The following is a 22153-nucleotide window of genomic DNA, read 5'->3' on the forward strand; positions in this document are numbered from 1 at the left end:
GAAAGGTCTCAGGAGCCCCAGGATGAGGGGAACTGCAACCACTGACTCACAGATCTTATTCAGGATGCACAGCCCTCCTGAGAATGGCCTTTTCTCACCTCATTATCAGAAATATCTTAATGTAGACATTCAGGCAGCATAAACAAATTAGTATCTTCTGCAGTTACACAAACAAGACTCCTCTGCTGACCAAATGGTTATGACTTAATAAAGGGATAAAGTTATTTTTACTGGACATTAATTTAGTGTAATTTGTGAAATCTCTATTATCTCTTTTTCAAAGGTACAAAAGTCTACAGAAACTATGGCTGATGAACACAGCTGAGATCTATCACTTATAGGTAAGCATGCTTAATTCTACTTGCCAACATCAAAGCACTGATACTGCAAAACAACACACCAAAAACCTCAGACAGTTTTGGCCAATTCACTCATCAAGGGGAATTATGAGTGACACAGGTTTCTTTCCAGTACAGGAACCTAATGCTCATTCTCACAGCTGACTGAGTTTTTACTTACCAATGAAAGGATCAAGAAAAGCAGCATGGCACTCATCAACAGTGCTATGTAACAATTCAACAGGGAATGATGATGTCATATCCAATCTAAAATGTATTTACACAAACTGTTACTTAGCCATAGAATGGAACATGAATGTTTTCAGGAAATACACTGGACTCTAAGGAGAGCAATAATGATTTTAGTTTAAGTATCTTCTAAAAACCTTAACTCAAATACTAAAAATGACTCTGCAAGTCACTTGATAGCCTGATTGAGCAGTGACTGAAAGGGAGACACCTGAAAACCAAACTGTACAAACAGTGCCTTGAACCCTTAGAAATGAAAGTGGGATAAAGGTTTTTTTTTGAGCTCCAGCCCAATTCAAGCTGGCAAGGGAGTTCCATAGCCCAAAGCAGGACTGCATACAGAGCACTGATCTTCCATGCCCAGGGAGTGAACTATTCCCAGACACATGTAGTAATAAAAACAAGATTGAGAACAACTAGAAAAAGGCACTGTTTAATTTGTAACATCATTTCAAGCTGTAAAGGGTATCTTCCAACCCTCTGTATGTGTTGAATGCTCCCTCGAGCAACTGTTAGGACCACACCAACATGATTCTTCCCTTCCATCTCAGATGGCTGAACACCACCACCAGTTACTTAATTTTTGAGTGTTTAGCCTCCTGGGGATGTTTATATCCCCTAAAGACACAGGCATCCACCCCACTAAACTGGGGATCTTGGCACAGGAGGCTCATCAAGAGGTCAATTCTATCATTCAAATAAGAAGCTGGGTCTTTTTCAGCTGCCTGTACAGTGATTCTCAGCATTTCATCTGGTACTGTGCAGATCCACCACACCATGCAGGTTCTGCAGCACGTGTCAGACCCTCTGTATGAGTGTGGTGTCTCTCCATGTTCACAGAACAGGACTGATGCTTTCTGAAGTACTGGACTCACTGCACACATTGACTGTACAGTTATGGCTGCAAAGTTCTGGACAGTTCTGGAGTTGGGGATTTATGGCAACCTGGTCAGAATTACTTCCCCTGTGCAAATACAGAAAATTTTCAAATGCTATTTGAAATTTACCATGAAGGATGGTGAAAAAAAAACCCAAAACAAACCCAACCAAAAGCAACCATATAAACAAACAGAAAACCCAACATACCAACCCAAACTGGAACGTTTTCAGGGGAACACAGGAGAAATGGTAACCCTCCTTATAACCAACCTTTGGGCTAGAGTCAGAGACAGGATGCAATTCTCGAGGCTCATCCATAAATCTGTTTTCTTCAATAATTTCTAACAGCTACACCAAACTAAGCAGGAATTTTACAGCCTCTTTAACCATGCAGCCCTCAATTAATTCTGTTCCTTGTGCTGAATGAAACAACTGCACTTGGGGAAAAGAGCTGCTGGTGAGCCATCAAGGACTGCTTTTGAACAGGTACTACTGGAATGGAGGGAAGGAAAAGGTTTCTCAGGCAACCTTTACTCTGCAACTTGCTCCCATCTGAGCATTTGAATTCCAATATTCTTTAAAAAAAAAAAAAAGTGTTTTTTTAAATACATGGTTTTTTACTTTTAATTTGAACTTCTGAACCAAATGATGAAGGACCATATGGGAGATGCTGAGAAGCAGGAAACACCCAAGGGCAAGCTTCTCCTCTAGAGTGCATAGAAGTAGAATTCCTCAATTTTATATCATATTTTAATAACCAGGATATTTCCAATTCAACACATAGCATACAGGAATACACAGAAAAGTAATGGCATTTGAAAATTATCTGTGCACATACTTATTGGAACCAACTTCATCAGTGCCAAAATCATCTTCATTCTGCTGAAAACTTGACTTGTTCACCTCATACTTGAACATATGCAGTAAAAGCTTTTGAAAAACAAACAAACAAACAAACAAACAAAACATCCCAACCTTTCAAAACTAACAGAAACAAACCCACAGCCCTAGACTCCACAGTTTCCCCCCAGTTATAGCCAAAAGACCTCAGGATAAGAAAACAACTATAATAAGTTTTGGTAGTCTGACAGTCAAATGTTTCTTTCACTAAACATTGTAATGAATCATTTTAGCCCAAAGCAGCAAAATATTTAAGAATGTACTTTGAATTATTTTCTTGATTACAGCTATTTTCTTAAATCTAGATTAATACTGTCATGTCTGATAGTGATGTTAAAGTTACTTCCTTTTCTTTGAATTTACTGTTGTACTTCACTTTTCAATGCAATTTGGATCATGAGAGATGTCTTCTATTTTAACAGAATCTGAATCATTATCAATTAAGCAGTCAAGTCAGGAAATGCTGGCTCCTTTATTTCCTCCATTATTGTAATTTCCATCTTATAGGAAGGATTCAGGTAAAAACAAGAGCTATTTCTGTAATACAAGGTTAAATACTATTACAAGAACAACCACCAGTTTACAGTTTTTAATGCCTACATAGTTTTCAAAACTGCAGGTCTGCATATTCAGAAGGAAAAAGGATCATAGAGAGATCAACTAAGTAACAATTAACAAAAAAAAAGTTGTCACTGAAAAAAAGTTGTCACTGTCCACAGGAACCATGTCTAGTCACGTTTTCAGTCAGTCAGCTAGCTGAGGGTCATGTCATTACTTAGTTTCTGTAGAAAAAACACAAGTACAAAAATAGTATCAAAAGCAACATACTTATTTTTATTTTAAAGTACATATTATAAAATATAATAATTACAACAGCATATAAATAAGGCTTTCAGTATCTTAGGAATAATATTAAAGTTCAATATTATAAACAAATATAAATATAATGTATTATAAAAATATAAATAAACATATAAAAATATGCCTAAATATTATATAAATATGCTTAAATGCTTCTCTAACTTTTAAAGAAGTGCCTCTTTCTCTGAGCAGTGTGTAAAAGCCAGTATTTTTTCTGCAGTATACTGTTGATACAAAATACAGCTATTTTTTTCAATGTATATCACAACTATAATACAATTATTTTTTAAAAACATTCTTGCAGAGCAGTAAATCATTAAAATATATACATATTAACACCAGGATTTTAATAAATGTTTAAGTCAAAAAATCAATGCAAATGAAATCAGCGATGCAGGACTTCTTCCGGACAAGAATAATGAAAAATAATAACCAAGTATTTTATGACAGAATAAATATTTTGTTTTGTTTTTCAACTTAGTCAGTAACTAAGTAATTATTTAAAACACGCAAGTTTTTTTAATCAGGGGGAAGAGTTAATTAATCCATCTGCTGTGGGTTGAAGTCAGTCAATCAGCAATGAGTAGTAAAAGCAACAGAACTTAGCTCCAGGTAGCTGTCTGGCATTTCTAACACAATGCTAGTTAGAAACTCTGCTTTCCAAGGACTATTTGAGAGCTTTATGAAAGACATTTTGGGTTAGTTTGGGTTTTTTGTTTTGCTATTGTTTTACTGGTTTGGGGGTGGGGGGGGGGAAGCTTCCAAGGGTGGGAGTGGTATTTAAATAGAACTACTAGGTAGCAATGTAGAGCTTAACTGGAATGCCACAATGCATTCTCCTGACAGATAGCAAATTCTTTCCTTCCTCTTCTATTTCTGAATGACACACTGTGTGTAACTGGGATCAGACACTGCAGTGAGCTTTTAACAAAATACTCAAAGTAACGCAAAGCCTGAGTGAAGAGCACAAGCTGGTCAAAAGCAAGATTTTTAAGATAGGTCTGCTTTTAGCAACTGCCTGAAGTAGACACTGGTTGTCTTCTCAAGCCTAAACTGATTTAAAGCAAGATAGTTTGAAGTGATTATTTCAGCCATTAATACTTACTTAGCATAAAAGGAGATAACCTCACACTCAAAAAAAAATTTAAAGTGATGAAGAGAACTCTACTGGTTTGTATTTACATCTTTGCTCTGCTACTTTTAACTATTCACATAAACAATTGAATTTCATTGACCTGTAGGAGAACCAGAGCCTGTAAAATTCATTAGGTAGATTAATTCAGAATATTAGACATGTATTCAAGTTTGCCTGATAAACTAAGTTTGTTGCAAGGCAACAGAAAGTTCTTATAGTCAGAAGTTTGCATTGCAAAAGCATTATGAGTAGCATACTGTTACCATAAAGCCTTTTTTAAGAAACAATTTTGTAAATTGTATTCTAAAAAAGACTATTTGCATAAGAAGGTGTTGGGACAAAACTTGAATGCGTTAAAAAATAAATATTTTATTTAATTATGCCATTGAATGACATTTATTTTCATATAGATACTAGAATTCAAATGTCTTATAGTGAATTTTCACCAGAAAGCCTTGTATAGAAAAGATGAATTCAGAAATCTTGGCACATAGAAAAAGGGGGGGATAAATAATTTTTCTAATTTTGGATGCATTTTCTATTTACACTACTCCAGTAAAAAGTACACATGGCAGACCAGGTATTATATTACCCTTCACATAATAGTTATTCCTATAGGGACACAAGGGCTGGGCTTTTATTGCTGAAAGAAAAAGTCACATTACACACAAAACGTCGTACAAAGGTAAGAGCATGGGTACAAGTTACTTAAAATTGCATTCACCAGAGATGGTGATTAAAAAAAAAAAGTTCCAATTTAGTTTTAGTTATAATTCCATGCAGAAAAAGAATGCCCAAAAATCTAGTTTATTAAAACAGAAGTTGTGTATAAAAAACTAAGGCCATGTTTAGTATCTGCTGCTTATCAAAAGAGCAACATGGAGGTCCTTAGAAAAAAATAGAAAAAGAACACTTTGGGCCAAAGCTTTTTTTGGTCATTGTAACTCGGGTCACAAAGAACATCTATACAAAGAAAGGTACAAAGTGTGAAGCTTAAAGGGAAAATACTGATACAAAGACAGTCATGTGGTACTTTCTGAATTGGTTAAATCAAAATTTCATGTCCCCTAGGAAGATAGTATGGTACTGGAAATGTCTGGAAGCTATAGTTATATTTGAGAGTTATTTCGTAAAAAATAGGGCTTAGGCTTTTCACCCCAACTATATTCTCCTTTGGCAATAGTCCTAATGCTGAAAAAAATGAAGATAATTTAAAAATGTGATGAAATTCAATATTACTTGAAGGAAAGCAATGTTTTAAAAGGAACAACTGAATTTTGGTCCCTGAAGTCAGTAAGATATAAAACATCTCTAGTTTAGCCAGCTTTCACAGGCCATAAGCATCAAATAATAAAGTTCTCAAACTAATTATCTCAAACACATATCTCAATTCCTCCACCACAGGCTCTCCTATATTTTTCTGCACTATCACATATTTCAGCTACACCTGATTTCTGAGAACACAGATGACCCCAATATCCAAAACTTTTAGTTTCACTTGACAATCTTACCTGTTCCCCCATCCTTTTTTTTATTTACCCCTTCACTCCTCTGCCCTTCAAGGGCTCAACTTTTCATCTTTAATGCCACTGAGGGTATGTGATAGTAATGAAAAAAAGGCACACACAAGTTTATGTCTGTTTCATTGTTTATTTTTGCATACTCTTTTCAATGTCAACTGATTCTCCCAAGTTCAAAAGTGATATTTCTATGAACGTCCAGATTTGATTTTTATCAACTGGTTCGTTTTTTTTCAAGAACTATAAAAACTGACTTTTACAAAATAAAGTGCACGTGTGTATATACAAGCACAAAAATATATGTGTGTGTATACACACACAGATATATCAAAAATTCTATTTCAATTTGCTAGCTAAAAAGACATTTAGAGTTCATCATTATAGGTTTGTACCTAAGTTCACAACCTTTGCCTGTCCCTATTTCAGGCAGCTGAGGTAAGTAAGAGCTCAGGCAGGGTGGGGGTACTCACCTGCTCAGTAAGTTCTCTGGCGCTTGCTGGGCTCCTCCGGGGGCGAGTCTGCCAGCCTCACTTTCAGCCTCACACCATTCACAATCTTGCCATGTAATGCAGTTATGGCCTCACTGGCACTTGCTCTGTCTGCAAATTTTGCATAGCCCACATTTTTTCCAGTCACGAGATAAACACTTATCAATTGTCCAAAACGACTGGGAAGGGAGGAAAAAAGAAAAGGTAACTTAGAGATTTTCCTGCAATATTGCCAATGTGAAGCACATATGATTTTGGTTAACTGCAAAAACAGTATTTTTATATCTGTGCTCCCAATTTGCATATTCCCTTCTCTTGAATTGGGCAGAAGTACAAATGAACACCAGAAGTTCACAGATGTTTTCTATGAAATATTACAACAGAACCACAAATATCAGTGATTTCTCTCTTATTTAAAAGACTCTGGACAGCTCATCAATACTACAGTCCCCAAACACTAAATGGAACCCCAAAAACTAAACAAAAAAACCCAAACCAACAAAAAGTAAGACATACACACCCAAGCCAGCAGATAATTTAGAAGCTAAATCAGCATCTCACTTAAATGAACTTGCTCAGTTGTGATTCATCTTGGAAAAGGTCTCACTGAAATGACTCAGAAAACAAGCACTACATCTTCAGGGAAAAACAGAGACTCCCAAGAACTCAGGAGATTCCTAGACAGATCCTTTAGTATTTTTTTAAAATAGTCTGCTTGCTTCTCACTGAAGTTATACTCAAGTATCAAGACTCTTGGTCCATAGCCTTTTCCTCCTCCAGCATCTGATTAAGGAATCCACTATATCAAATAGGTACAATTTTGAATTTCACACAAAACGTTTCACACAAAATGTTTTCCTCTCCTGGTGCTTTTAAAATATTTTAGCTTTCCAAAGATTCATTGCAAATTCAAGTTATTAGAAAAGGGAAATGTCTCTTTTTTCAAGAGTATACTACAAATTAATAATATAAATTACTGGAGAACTGCTAATCACAGACTTTTTTAAAGATGGCAAAAATTGTCTCAAGTCTTTGCTCCACACAGGGAGATAGAAAGAACAGCTGAAACAGAGTTAGTAGGATGCAAACCATTATAATGCATCAGAAAACAAACACCCTAACCTTTTTCCCCCGAGGTTACTGTGGAAATCAAAATAGTTAAATGCCTTACAAAAAAATGTAAAAGAAAATACAAAATGAATTAGGAAATAGTAACTGGAAGTACTTAATTTTTGGTTAAAAATCTGTATTAGAAGATTAGACATTTTACTTCAGATTAATTTAATTGATAATAAAGCTGCTAGACTGATGATACTGCATTTATGCTTCAACATGAATCCTGTTGCTACAGAGCCAGGTGCGACACAAAAGGCACACTGTACTTCAGAAGGTTGATATCTGTTTATTACAACAGTAAACTATGTTTACACAGAATGTAAACATAGTTTACACTTTCTTCATTGGTCACAATTAATCAACATAATCATTGGCGGAAAGTTCTCCACCCCTATTCTTCCCTTCCTTTATTAGGATCTTTCTAAAAATACTTTCCACAGTTATAGGATTTTTTTTTCCTAGTACTCTCCTTTCTCCTCCTTCTCTTCTTGGTCTCCATGCCAACAGCCTTGGTCAGAGAATATTTCTCAAAACAAAGCTCATTTATTAACCCTCTCTAGCCCACAGACCAGCTGTGGGTCTTACTACAGAATGCCATTACACACTTCTTTCAAAAAGTAACTGTTCACTTATGACTTATTGGTTACTGTGCACTGCCTTTTCTGGAAAGTGTTCTCAGGCCCTGTTTTTTCTTTTGTATTTTCAATATTTACTTTCAATATTTTATAGTTTGTTTCCTTTCTGTTAGGGAACATTTATTTGTAAACAGTCTTACCAGAACACATCCTCCAATACATTTACAGGTAAGGGATGGGGATGAAAAAGTATGAAAAGCCTTTCCTTCACAGGAGTGTCAGATGGAACTTTTTTTTTGGGTGGTGGAAGTATGGCATCTGTTTGGGGCTGCAGCAACTGTGCGCCAGAAGTTCCTCCAAATGTTTGCTGAAACAAGGGAAAAAAAATGCAAGTATAATTAAACTGGTGGGGGGGTGGGGGGGAGGGGCAGAGAAAGTATTTTACCTTTCTTACCATTTTTGTTCCATCACAAATAATTTTTTGTTCCATAAATAGGCCCTGTGAGTTCTAATCTTCATTACTTTATTTACTTATTTCATTAAGTTGGACTGTAAATTCAAGTAAGGTCAGGCACCTTTTCAGGGAATAAAAAAGCACCAACCAACCAGAGGTATGTCTTAAAAATGCAGCACATAGAACAGTTTTCAGAAGCAAGTGAGCAGTTGTCCTTTATTGGCATAAGTGAAGTTTCTTACAACAATTCAGAAGAATATCAACACCATCCATGATTTGAACTTACAGGGGGTGACCTGTACTGCTGAACCATCGCGCTGTTATTGCGCAGCGCTGACGACACCTGGGCTGCCACCAGCTGTGTTGCCATTTTCCTGATAAGGCTGCAAGCAGAAGTGATAATAAACTACTTTAAAGAAAGAGCTAAGTTACAGTAATCTTAAATTTAGCAAGAAAAAGTAAGTTTTACTACACATCAGAGTATCTCTAGAAATCTGTAACATCGTGTAGATAATGAAAATCAAGACAGGCTTTCATGACAGTCTACGGAGAGATCTGAAAGCCTGCATGCTAGCTGCAACTCACTGAAAACATTCATTCATTACCACTTACAGATACACAAAGCTACTCTTTGGGTTGTCAAATCAGCCATGTGCTCCTGAAGTGAACCTCTCTGTGTGGCATAAGCTCACAGTGACACTAACATTACTTCTTATGTTAAAAATGTGTTTGTTTTATATTTTGATCTCCAGGACACAACTTACAACTTTGAGTTGTACTTACTCTGAGCTATCATTCCCATCTTCTAGGAAAATGACAGTCAGTCGATTTCCAGAAGGATACTCAAACCCATGTAGTTTGTACTTGGCATATATAGCAGAGGCAGCAGTGCTGTACTGAATCACAGCATACCCTGCAAGCACAGTGCACACAGTGTCAGCAGGAAATGGGAAATCCTCAGAACAAACTACACTCATATAAGCAATATATTTAAACTGCACATCAGTCATAGATGACACAAAATTCTTAAGTCTTTCTAGCACATATCATTATTACTTCATCATTTTCATTTGTGAAGGAAACTTCAGTGAAATTTACAGTGAAATTTATTTAGTGACAGATGAAGTGTATTTATGCTGGCTTGAAAAGCTGGCAGTAAAACCATACAAGTGAAAACATGTCTTCCTCATACTCCAGAACTAGTAACAAAAGGATACATAGTTTAATTTAAAAATATGGTTATCCCATCAATGGGCAATTTCAAGAACTGTAAAGTTATATTTTAACTTTCAAAATAATCTACATTTCAAGTTTCTTTGAGAAGAGACCACTTCTGTATTTGTCTCAGCAGCAGTAAAACAAGATCGAAACCAAACAATCAGATCTGTTTAGAGCACATTTTACTTTAATAATTTCTGAAACAACTTCATTTATTCTGCCTCAAACTATTAATGTGACCAAAACCCATTTATCATTACTTTGATTCCATCCCTCTTGAGTTTTTATTATCTGAAAGTAAAGGTATAAGCCCTTATGGGCTATATGTAAATGGGGGTTCAAACAAAACTGAATTTTTGGGTGCATGCAGTGACAGCAGCAACCACTGATTGTTCCCAACAAGTGAATTGTATTTTGCAGTACAAATTAATTGTAGTACAATTACAAGGGATTCCTTTCAGAGAAAAAAGGCAAAAGCCTTTTGTACTTTTACTTACCACTATTGGTATGAGGGTCTCGCTGAACGTCACAATATTCCAGACCTGGAATTAAATCGAAGAGGGCGAACAGCTGCTCTTGAATAAAGGGCAGCCGAGATATCACCGACAGGCGTTTGGAGACTGGCTCTTGAACTCGGGTCTCAGCTTTTTCAAAGCTACAAAATTCTGGCTGCATACCTGAAGAATCAACAAAATAATTTGAGTCATCGCACTTGCATGCCTTCATTTCATGCATAGGTTGCATTGGACTTCTAAAAGTAACCCAAGTCAATTATATACTAAAGGTCACATGTTGGTTTCACCAGTGCAGGTCACAAAATAATTGGCCAACCAGAGCAAAGCAAGCCATAAAAGCAGAGAGATGAAATGCCTGGCTAGTTTCTAACTTCAATATTCAATCTACTATAGAAGTGTTGACCTAAGCATCCATCAGTTTCCCCTCCTCCAAACCACATAATTACTTAGTGACCATACGCTAGACTACAAATAATTTTTAGTGTAAAAAGCTGTGACTTACAAAATGGAAGTGTATTTCCTCTTAGTTCTGGTCTCATGCTATTACAGTAATAATCGTGCTCAAAAGACTCAGATGACTTATTTTTAGGTTCAGCCAAAATGGCCCTGTAGCCTGAAAGAGACAAGCACACACAGAACACCTCAGCACACCTCAGTTATCTGACAAAGCCCACATTCTCCAAGTTCCATATTTAGAAACATTATTCAGAAAACCCAATAAGTGTTGGCTTTAGGGGAATAACTAAATTTTAACTCTTGAAGTCTGCCTAAATTATTTTGTTAAAGTTAACAACTTTCAAATTTAATTACCCCTACTCACAAATTAAGCATGACAGAAGCCAATTGCTGTGAGACTGACTGAACACTGGTACAGGCTGCCCAGAAATGCTCTGGAGTGTCCATGCATGGGGATATCCAAAAATCACCTGGACATGGTCCTGGGCTACCAGTTCCCAGGTGACTGTGCTTGAGCCAAGTGGCTGAGCAAGATGACCTTGAGAGGTCCCTTCCAACTTCAACCATTCTGTGATACTTAGCAGGATTCTGACATGCTCCAAAAGCCATCTCCTGAACTTCTGTGCTAAGACAGTAGTTTATGGATGTTTTACAGTGATCTAGGCTATGCTCTCATGAAAGAAAGAGGTATTACACTCAAGCTATTTGACTGATTTCATTTTAACCTCACAGCAAAAACGAAATAAAATTTGACTGCTAAGTAATCGCAGGCTCATATTCCAATGCACAAATACAATTTTTGTAGAACCGCTTATGATAGATACAATGCAGAACCACCACACATATTACTGAAGAAAAAAGAACCAAGCAAAGCCATAAAAAAAGTCCGAACAGACAACCACACCCCAAGTTGGTTCATATTTGTGGTTAAGCAACAATGAAGAGGAGGCTGGACTGGAAGACTGGTGTGAGGCTTTTGGGGAAACCTTTCTTCTACTGGATGAACAAACCCAATTCTCTCTGCCTCTCCTCTGAAGTCTTGTGCTTCCAGCTCCTGACATCTTTCCACCAGCCTCAAACAAATTCATGAACTTTTGGTACTAGAACATTAATGACAAATTACAGAAACACAGACTGGTTTGGGTTGGAAGGAAACTTACAGATCACCGAGTTTCAACCCCCTGCCTTGGGCAGGGACACCTTCCCCTACATCAGGTTGCTCAGAGCCCTATCCAACTGGCCTTGAACACTTCCAGGGATTGGACATGCACAACTTCTGTGGGCAATCTGTTCCTGTGCCTCACAAAATGGCTGGTAATAAATAAGGCCAACAAAGTCTTTCACTCTGCAGCAGATAAATCATGACACTAAACAAAAACAAGCACCCTCCCTCCAATTTCAGTTACCATGAATTTGCTCTTAAATAAATGTAATCAAAACAGAATCCCTAAAATAATCAATTTTATATCAAATACATTTGATTAAAACTGCCTGTTTGCAAGAACATATTAAAATATTTTCCTGTGTATGAAGCCTACACTACAGACCAATAATAATGCATGAAAGAAAACTGTGTCCATTTCCAAACTCTTCTCACAGATCCTACTTGCAGTTTGGTCCTGCAAAAATGTAATCAGGTGATTGTTCGCACTGAATGTTAACAGTGTTATTATTTATTTGCAATAGAACTTTGTGTCAACATGTTTCTGCATCATGAATAATTTGCCTGCAAACAAAACTAAAAATTAAAGGTATGTTATGATGATACACACTTATTGCAAAAAAACCCTTAAAGAATTCAGTCAGATTCTTACTTCGATCACACTCTTCAATTGCTAGGGCAGCTTGCGATGGTTTCAGGTACCTGACATAGCCCAAACCTTTGCTTTCTCCAGTAGTCTTGTTCTTAATAATGCTGCAATATTCAATGTCTCCATACATCTAGAACAATTAAAAAAATGTTAATTTCCAATATCTGAAAACCATGAGAAGCTCCATGTGCTAAGCCCTTCTAATACATTTAGAAAAAGGCATTTTAACATAACAACACAGAGCGAATCAGAACCTTAAACTTCTCCCGCAGATCCTCCTCCGTGTAGGTTTTTGGTATCATAACGAAGATTCGTGTGAGCTCCTCATCTTCAAGATCTCGGTGGCTTCCAGAAGCTCTCGACTGTGCAATAAATACCTAACAAAATAATTACATAGATACTAATTACTGGCTGAAGGGTCGAAGACACGCACCAACAAGCAAGTGAAATAGTTTAATGTCTTGGCATTTATTGTTCACATAAGCTGGCCTTCTCAGCATGCAGAGAAAAGAACATCTGTGACCACCTGTGATAAAAGACCTACAAATGTAATAAATCCCAGACAGTTTCCCAAACAGGATGGGAGCCAGAGAAGTTCCTTACTAGGGATAAGGAGGAATGGTGAGAAATGCCACTGCTGATTCAGCAGCAGTGTCAGCACCACCAGTGACACATGAGGTAGCAAAGAATGCAATTACTGTCACAGACCCAGTACAGCAGTAGTAGAAACAACTAAGCAAGCGAGCAAACAAGAAAGTCTAGCAGCTTAATAAAACCCAAACTGCTACTGCAATTCACTGCTCAGCTGGCCCAAAGTTTACAGGTCTACTGCTCTATGAAGGATCATAACTTCTCATATCTGTTACTCTTAAAATCTTTTGTAGTTATTGAAATAAATTTCATGTCAGAGGTGCACACCAGAAGACAACCAAGAAAAAAAGCCCAAATAAATCACAAACAAAAGCAAACAAAAACAGGAAACAAAATCAAAACAACCAAGTAAGCAAGAAGCAGCTTTCAAAGCAAGCTGCTTACACAAAAGCGGCAACTGATTTCACAGAGCTGTTATTATATTTCTAATAGCCACGCCAGGGCGTGAGGAATCAACTCAGATCTTTTGGCTTCTGATGGCGAGTTCTTCAGAAAAGATTTCACTGACTCAATTGTACTGTCAAGTGAAACACACAGCACCTTCTTTCACTCTTTAAACTCATTCATACTTTCTTAGTACTTGGTGAATAGGAAAAACAAATCAGGAAGTTGAAAGCTGACAGGACAATTCCATAGATTAAAAAAAAAAAAAAAAGTTTTGAAAAAGGTTCACAAGCTATAAAATCATATAAAACATACAGGCCAACTCTTCTGCTTACAACACTTAAAATATATAAAAGAATCTTTGTCACAAACAGCCCCTCGCTTCCAGGTGCGGCATTTCCTGCAGGCCTGCTGCAGCTCAGGCCCCCGCTGGGACCCTGGGGAGCGGGCGGGCCCCGAGAGCCACGCGAGCCGCGGGGCGGACGTGCCCGGGAGGGCCGGGCCTGTGCCGGCAGCGCGGCCACGCAAGGCCGGTGCTCGGGCCGCTCCGCCAGGCCGCGCCGGGCCGGGCCGGGTCTGTGCCGGCAGCGCGGCCACGCAAGGCCGGTGCTCGGGCCGCTCCGCCAGGCCGCGCCGGGCCGGGCCTGTGCCGGCAGCGCGGCCACGCAAGGCCGGTGCTCGGGCCACTCCGCCAGGCCGGGCCGGGCCGGGTCTGTGCCGGCAGCGCGGCCACGCAAGGCCGGTGCTCGGGCCGCTCCGCCAGGCCGCGCCGGGCCGGGCCTGTGCCGGCAGCGCGGCCACGCAAGGCCGGTGCTCGGGCCGCTCCGCCAGGCCGCGCCGGGCCGGGCCTGTCCCGCCCGCGGCTCCCGCTGCCCCCGCTCGGCCCCGAGCCCCCTCCGCACCTTGATGGGCTTGCCGTCGGGCACCAGGCTGCGGCCGTGCATCTCCTCCATGGCCCGGCAGGCCTGCGAGCTGCGGGCGTACTTGATGAAGGCGATGCCGCGGGACTCGTTGGTGCGGCGGTCCCGCAGCAGCCAGATGTTCTGGACGTCCCCGAAGGGCGAGAAGCGCTCCCGGAGCAGCGCCTCGGTGGTGTCCTTGCCCAGCACCACGAAGATGCGGCTGTTGGGCGGCTCGTCCAGGCACTCGGCCGAGAGGCGGACGCCGCTGCTCTCCTCCATGGCGGGGCCGCTCCGGGTACAGCAGCGAAGTGCAGCCCCGCCCTTCCCGCCGCGGACCCAGCGCCCGCCCCTTCCCTTCTCTTCCTTTCCCTTCCTTTCCCTTCCCTTCCCTTCCCTTCCCTTCCCTTCCCTTCCTTCCCCTCCGCCTCCCGCCCCGCCCCGCCCCGCGCGGCTCCGAGCGTGCCGGTCGGGCGGCGCGCGTTCTTCCCGTTATTTTCCACAAGCAAATTAAATATGCAGAAATCCCCCCTCTCTTTCACATAAGCCGATGTAGTTGTCAAGCAGAAGGACGTGATAACATTTGGATCTAAACGGGTTGTGTTGAAAAAAGTAACATGATCTCTATTCAGGAATACTCACAGGGCCACAGTGTTGGAAAAGATGGAAAGGACCAAATCTTTGGCTGTAGAACAGGACAAACTGCAAGATTTTCTTGCTCAGATCCCAACAAAAATGAAGGCAAAACAATGAGGTGACATAAATAAGGTGCAGTGTTGAAGGGGACATACATTAAAAAAAAAAAAATTGGATTTCTTTAGAGGTATGATAGCCTTACAAGGATTTACTATCACAACTGTCGACTTTGCAGTACTGCAGATGAATTTGAGCTACAGTACCACAGAAAAAAAATCCACATTCCCTTTATTAAATATTGGTACAATTTGCAATACTCAGTACACCAGGTCAGAGGGTTTATAGCTTTCCTAGAACACTGTAGTGCCAACGAGGAGATTGTAATTTCTGATTCTGGAGAGCTTTTAGATTTTGTTTGCTGGTCACTACCCTCTACTGGCATCGTGGTGTGCTGCAGTTGTTTTGCTTGACTAAATACTGTCACTTACTAGTACACTATGACTTTTGGTTTTTCTTGTGCTTTTCACAGAGAAAGACTTGAAAAACAGTGGCGATCTAAAAGAGAAAGTGTTCTCTGTGGGTTTCATTGGTTTTGTTTATATTATTGGAATGTAAATTATATTAATTTAATCAAGCTATTAATTACAAGTACAGTCCTGTGTCCCATGGTTTGGGTTTTTTTTTCTGGTTACTAAAGTGCTTTAGAATTGTGTGGGTTTTTTTTTTCTGTCATTTCTTGGAAACATCTCATGACATTCACTTTATACTGGAATTTCCTTCAATATACCATCAGCATATAGTAACTATTTTTTCCCAGAAAAATTGCAGCAAACAAATCCTACAGATGTTAGTACAAGCTTTTAAAAGATAGCAAACAATGATAGCAAACCTAAATTCACTTTAGAAAATGGGAAGAGTCAGGTCTGGAGGACAGAAATGTGAGCATGTCATTACAGGTATTGCAGTAGCCTTCAGTACAAGAGCAGGCTTCTGTTGAAATAGACAGGTTTTAGCAGGTTTGGAAGGAAACAATAATGGTTTTTCACCTTCTGTCAAGAGATTCCAGGAACTGGCTATTGACAACCCTTTTCCTAATGCTCTTCTATGGAGCACAGCCTTGAGGAATTCAATGCCAATATCATGCTCATTTTTAAAAACTGTATGAAATTAAATTTGGATCTTCCGGATATTGGAATTACAAAGATATTCACATACTTTAGAAGCAGTAAGTAGTTGTATATGAAATGATGCAAAGAACTGCAAGTCTCCATGATGCAAAAAGGATTTCTATTTTACTTATTAAAGTGACAGAGTATACATTGTGCATTTTATATGATACATCATTTATGCTCCCATCCTCCTGGATTCTACTGGACTGCTTTCCCATTTCAGACTGTTTAGAGTAGCAAAGCATCTCCCCAAATGACAAAATTTTTCAAGTGGTTTTCCCAACTGTATTTTGAGGAGTGCTATTCCACCACCTTTCTGAACAGAGAAACAAACTGCACCTGAGAAATGCACTGACATTTCACCTTGTGATTCTTTCAAGGCATCTAAGGGTATTTCTATGCATTGTACCCAAGGAAACCAGGTGCAACTGGCTAAAGCCTGCACTGCTGTCTGGGTTGGCATTGTACATCCCTGCTGACAAAAGGTGCATCATACCTCATATGCATCAGATGTAAGGTGTTTGTACCTCACTGCAGCATACCTATAAAATTACAGTGGCAGCACAATCCCATGGCATTGACAAAATCCATTTTTGTATTTTTGCCCTTCCATAAAAGACTGAAACTAATCTATCTTGGGCCAACACATGAGGCTGCAGCCCAGTGCACACTGTGCTTATTTAACTCGTCCTACAGACAGAACAGAGACCTCAGTTTTCTCCTAACATCCATCAATGCACACCTGGCCAGGCTTCTGAACCTGGTTTTATCCTGACAGCACGTCGAAAGCCTGTGCAAGTTACAGAACAGTCAAACCAGTGTCATCATCTTTGTCACATTTTATCTTTACGTGAATTTCAGGCTCCACAGTTCTTTACAATTAAACTGTTACAGTAAATTTTTCACTATGTATTTCATGCAATGGAAACAATTACAGTTTTACTTTCTTCAGTCTTGAGAGATTGTCAATATGCAGATTTCTGATGCAGTCATATTCCTATGCATAAAATCCCAGCAAAATAAACTAAAGATGTAAGACTTTGAAGGACCTAGCTTACACCGAGGCTTACAGAAACACCAAGTTGCTTTAAGTGTTTTCATACGGAACTGCTGCGCAGTAGCCATTTTGTAGTAAACACTGGTGTGCGTGCTAAAACCAAGCCTTATCACACTGAGAAAGTAAAAATTATTTGCATACAACTATTTCGCACCTAAGGTCCTCGCTTAAGAGCTGGGGGAACGCGCCAAGCTGGCCTCCAGCAGCTCACGGGATTTCTTTGTGCAAACGGAGTGTTTGTGCCAGCGCTGCAAAACCGCAGACGCAGCTCGGGCTCGGGGCAGCCCCGGGGGGCTCGGGGACTCCGGGAGCGCGGCTGTGACAGCGGCGGCACTGCCCCAGGGCTGTACCTGTGAAACCCCCGTTCGTCACAGCTCCGAGCGCTCGGAAACGCTCAAAGCGCCTTGCCCCGCCGAGACACGCTGCCTTGTCATACCGAGCTAGCTGCATGGAAAGAGCTCGGCTTCCTTAGAGATGCGAGCAGCTCGGGCACGACCCCCTAGAGCGTGTCCTCCGACCTCGCCGCTCTCCGCCCCTCGGCCCGCAGCCCACTCGCCGCCGTTCTGCAGCCGGGCGCGCTCCGCAGGTCGGGCGGGGCACGGTGCGGCGGCCGGGAGCGACCCTTCCCCGCCGCCGCGCACCGCGCAGGGCGGGCTGGCTCCCGGCTCCCGGCCCCCTCCTCGGCCCCGCGAGTGCCGGGGGCTGCTGCGGGGGCTGCTGCGGGGGCCGCTACCGGGGCTGCTGCGGGGGCTGCTGCCGGAGCCGCTGCCGGAGCCGCTGCCGGGGCTGCGCTCCCCGCCCCGGCTGCCCGCGCGCCTGCGCGCCGCCCCCGCTGCCCTATTGCCGGTGTGTGCCGGCGGCGGGGTTTCTCAATGGAGAGCCCGTCCTCCTGCGGCAGCATCCCTGCGCGGCGGGGAGAGCCGGAGAGCTCTGTGAAACCCCCCCGAGAGCGGCGCCCTGCCGCCGCAGCAGCCCGGGACCTGCGGCGGCGAGGGAACTGCTGCCCAGCCTGCACCGGCGCGGGCACCGAGGCTGAGAGCCGAAATCCTTTGTCTGTGGCTTCGTAAGCTGCATAAACCGAAGCATCTGCACGGAGCCCCTGAGGGTCACCCCCACCGCCGCGGGAGACGCGGCCGTCCTCCGGGACGCGCACGCAACCCTTCCTCCCCCCCGACACCCGCGCAGCAGCCTGCGCTATCGACACGTGTCCCCAAAGCGCTCCCTCTCCTTGCAGGCACTGCCCGCCCCCCGCGCCGTAAGGGGCTGCTGCAGGAAAAGGGTCCCCGGCAGGTGGGAATCTCCTTTGGTTGAGGATTTGCCCGTGTGTTTTCCCAGCCACCCGCACTCCCATTCATGAATTTGTGAAGCCGCCTTCATTCAGTCTTTGGTGAGCGCATGGAAAACATTTTCACGTGTTAAGATCCATGACTTGTTTTTTCAATCGCTTATGCGTAGGCATTGATTTAGCAATGAAAACTGCTCCACGTGCGCACAAAAATAACCCTTGTCCGTCTGCCGTGGGTACGGTCGGTTTCCGTCGGGCAGCCGGTGATGCCCGAGCGGACACCCAGGAGCGCCGGGGCGCGCCCGCTCCCGCCGAGCTGCCCGGGAACAGCGGCTTGCGGCAGAGCGCCTGGGCGGCTCCGGGCGGGCAGAGCCGCTGTGCCCCTCGCACCCCGCGGGAGCCGGGCACGGTCGGGGCTCCGCACGGGTGAGGCTACCCGCAAATCAACTCAGTGATTCCAGAAACTGAATTCACTAAGGATTCTTGGAAGGGCTCCGTTTCTCTGCTTGTCTACTGAATTACTGAAGCAGCTCAGTACTTCAACAAATAAGAGCTTCAATAAATGAGAGCTCTTTAACGGGAGCTCCCATTACCTCCCGCCGCCTCTCCCGCGGACCGCGGGCGGCAGCCGCGGCGGGGTTCGTTCCCCTCCCCGAACGAGCATCACAGACAAAAGGCCCCTCCCTTCTCCCCCGATGTTGTTGAATGAAACTCCCTAGCAGAGCTCCCCGCTGCCGGGGGTCCTCCCTCCGGGGGACGCTGCGCTCCCCGCCCGCCCTGCCGAGGCGGCTGCTGCCAGGCAGTGCCCCCCCACCCGCAGCGGGGTTCGCCAGCCTCCCTCCTCCCCGCCTGCCCCCCCGCTCGGCTCACGCGTCCTCCCCTCCCTCCTTCTCAGTGGTCTGCCGGCTGGCTTACGCAGGAGCCGCCGCCAGCACTGACAGCACTTGGCAGAAGGGGTTTGCCCGAGCGCTCCCGGAGCATCTCCAGAGGCGCGGCGGCACCGCCTGCCCGACGCACCAGGGGAGCGGCCCAGGACCGCGAACCGAGACCAGAGCTGGAGAAAGGCTGAAGACGGAGAAGCACAAAAAATACCTAGAAAATTACGGATACTACTATTACTACTACTAATAAAGAGTGGTGGACAGGAAAAGAAGGTCGCGGGGGAAGGCAGAAGGCGAGAGGAAGGCGCGCCGCTGAGGAGGGGCCCGGGCAAGGGGCAGGAGCGGCCCCTCGCCGGGGCTGCCGGCATCCCCCGTGCCCGGGGCGGCGTCGGGGCGGCGGCAGCAGCACGTGGCGGCGGCGGGGCATGGCCAGCGCGGGAGCTCCCGCGGCCTGAGCCGCCCCCGCCGCCGGCACCATGGCAGCCGCCGGCGATGCCGGCCTCGACGTGGCGGCGGTGGAAAGTTTCCTAGAGAGGCACCCGGAGCTGGTGGAGAAGTGGCTGCAGAGGAAGAACTCGCTCCCTAAAGCGCCTGCCGTCCCCGCCGCCCCCGCTGCCGGCCCGTCGGAGGAGCGGCGGAGCAGCGACGGCCCCGGCGGCAGCTGGGGGAGCGCGGGCGGCCCCGGCGGCCCCGGCCCCGCTCCCGGGGGGCTGCAGCGCCGAGCGTCCCAGAAGGAGCTGCGGAAGAGCTTCGCCCGCTCCAAGGCTATCCACGTCAACCTCACCTACGACGAGCATGTGCACGCCCGGGCACAGGAGCCGCTGAGCAGCGTGCGGCGGCGGGCGCTACTGCGGAAGGCCAGCTCCTTGCCCCCCACCACCGCCCACATCCTCAGCGCCCTGCTGGAGTCCCGCGTCAGCCTGCCCCAGTACCCCCCCACCGCCCTGGACTACAAGCGCTACCTCAAGGAGCACAACGAGCGCCAGTTCTTCCTGGAACTGGTCAAGGACATCTCCAATGACCTGGACCTCACCAGCCTCAGCTACAAGATCCTCATCTTCGTCTGCCTCATGGTGGACGCGGACCGGGGATCCCTTTTCCTCGTGGAGGGAACCTCCGCCGGCAAGAAGACCCTGGTGTCCAAGTTCTTCGACGTGCACGCCGGCACCCCGCTGCTGCCCTGCGGCTCCACGGAGGACAGCAACGAGGTGCAGGTGCCCTGGGGCAAGGGCATCATCGGCTACGTGGCGGAGCACGGCGAGACGGTGAACATTCCCGACGCCTATCAGGTAGGAGCCGGGCAGGCTCCCCCGGCCCGCGGCGGTACCGGGCGCTGCCTCCCCCGGGCTCCGTCCCGGCCGGGAATGCCGCGGGGTGCGCGGGGCAGAGCGGGGCAGAGCGGGACGGGAAGCCCCGCCTGGGTGGCGCTGGGGCCGAAAGGGCCCTGCAGCCGGCACGACAGTGATCTGGATTTCGCAGGAGTGATAGGCGCTTCACGTGTTTCTAAAGCATGCTTTGGAACCGGCTGAAGAAAAGTTAAAAAAAAAATGCTCGTGACAGTCCCAATGATGGTGTTCTTAGATTTCTGTCTCAACGTTCCCTGGCTCTCCGCTGCTGAAAAAATATCATTGCTTTCAAAAGAGCATCTATTTTCACCTTTGTATATGCCCACTCAGGCCACATGGTATGTGTTTTCAAACCTATTCCTAGAAGTGATACAGTCAGTTATTCTCCAACAAATACTTTCCCCACCTTTTACTTCTTTAGAGGCTTCAGTGTGAATTGTGAAAATGTAGTTCTGGCTTCAAGGCAGATATTGACCCCTGGCTTCAGCAGGGACAGACGAGCCTTTGCTCGAATGTGTCAGTGTAGAGCAGAGCCTTCAGTTTCCTGGCTGGAAATTTACCTCTCTTTCGGGAGGAGGGGGGTCTGATTCTGCTGTTTATTTGTGTAAGACACTATCAGCAATTGGAGGTTCTTGAGAAAATGAAGAATCACAAAGTGACATGTTTTCTCAGTTAAGATCTTGGAAAGCTTAAGAGCAGAAGGAGATGTTTGTCTTGAAGAATTTTAGTAGTAATCATTGCCAGTGTCTTATTTCACTCTACAATAATAACAAAAACAAAAAACATTTAAAAACTGATGATTCTTTACAGCAGACTACAAGGAAGAAATTTGAAAAATAAGATTTGGTTGGTTTTGGTTTTTAAATACAGAAGAAGAACCAGGGTATATGTATTTGGGGCTGTATATTTACTTATTTATTTGTCAAGCAGTATTTGAAAAATACTAGGCACCTCACAGATCCAGACTGATGGAGGTTCCCAACCCACAGATTTCAAAGGGAATGGTAAAAATGCTCAGATTAAAATGAGTATTGGATCACCTTTGAAAAAAATTCAACTGGCTTTCCTCCTTTATTTCCCCCCCTTTCTGCCTTATACACTTTTTCTTGCAATCTGATTTTGTTACTTTCACTTCTAGAACTGTGCAATTCCCAGAATATCTGCTGTTGTAGGTGAAGCAGTATGTTCTCCATAGCCCTAACTTGCTAAACAGATAAAGGATATCTGAGTTTAGCTAGGAAGGAACTTGATCACTCCTTCTAACTCTGGATAGCTCCAGCCACCCTTTTATTGGAGGTGAGAATGCCACTGAAATGGCATTGTTTTCTAG

At 43.9% G+C, this 22153-nt stretch overlaps 2 protein-coding genes across 2 annotated transcripts in view; one reads left to right on the plus strand and one right to left on the minus strand.

The window, feature by feature from the left end:
* Positions 1-2819: 2819 nt before the first annotated feature.
* On the minus strand, positions 2820-14896 carry RBM45 (RNA binding motif protein 45). Its single transcript, XM_056495825.1, has 10 exons — positions 14453-14896; positions 12770-12892; positions 12519-12645; positions 10751-10861; positions 10231-10410; positions 9299-9428; positions 8802-8898; positions 8262-8428; positions 6353-6549; positions 2820-3148 (listed from the first exon to the last, which is right to left on the minus strand). The coding sequence occupies exons 1-9, from the start codon at positions 14729-14731 to the stop codon at positions 6357-6359; spliced, it is 1407 nt and encodes a 468-aa protein (XP_056351800.1). The 5' UTR covers positions 14732-14896; the 3' UTR covers positions 2820-3148; positions 6353-6356.
* Positions 14897-19953: 5057 nt separating this feature from the next.
* PDE11A (phosphodiesterase 11A) overlaps positions 19954-22153 on the plus strand; it is a 105869-nt gene continuing 103669 nt past the window's right edge. The window contains exon 1 of the mRNA XM_056495826.1: positions 19954-20766. Within this exon, the coding sequence (XP_056351801.1) occupies positions 19954-20766 (813 nt within the window). The remainder of the gene's footprint in view (positions 20767-22153) is intronic.

Source organism: Oenanthe melanoleuca, chromosome 7, assembly GCF_029582105.1.
Source record: "Oenanthe melanoleuca isolate GR-GAL-2019-014 chromosome 7, OMel1.0, whole genome shotgun sequence".
NCBI lineage: Eukaryota > Metazoa > Chordata > Aves > Passeriformes > Muscicapidae > Oenanthe > Oenanthe melanoleuca.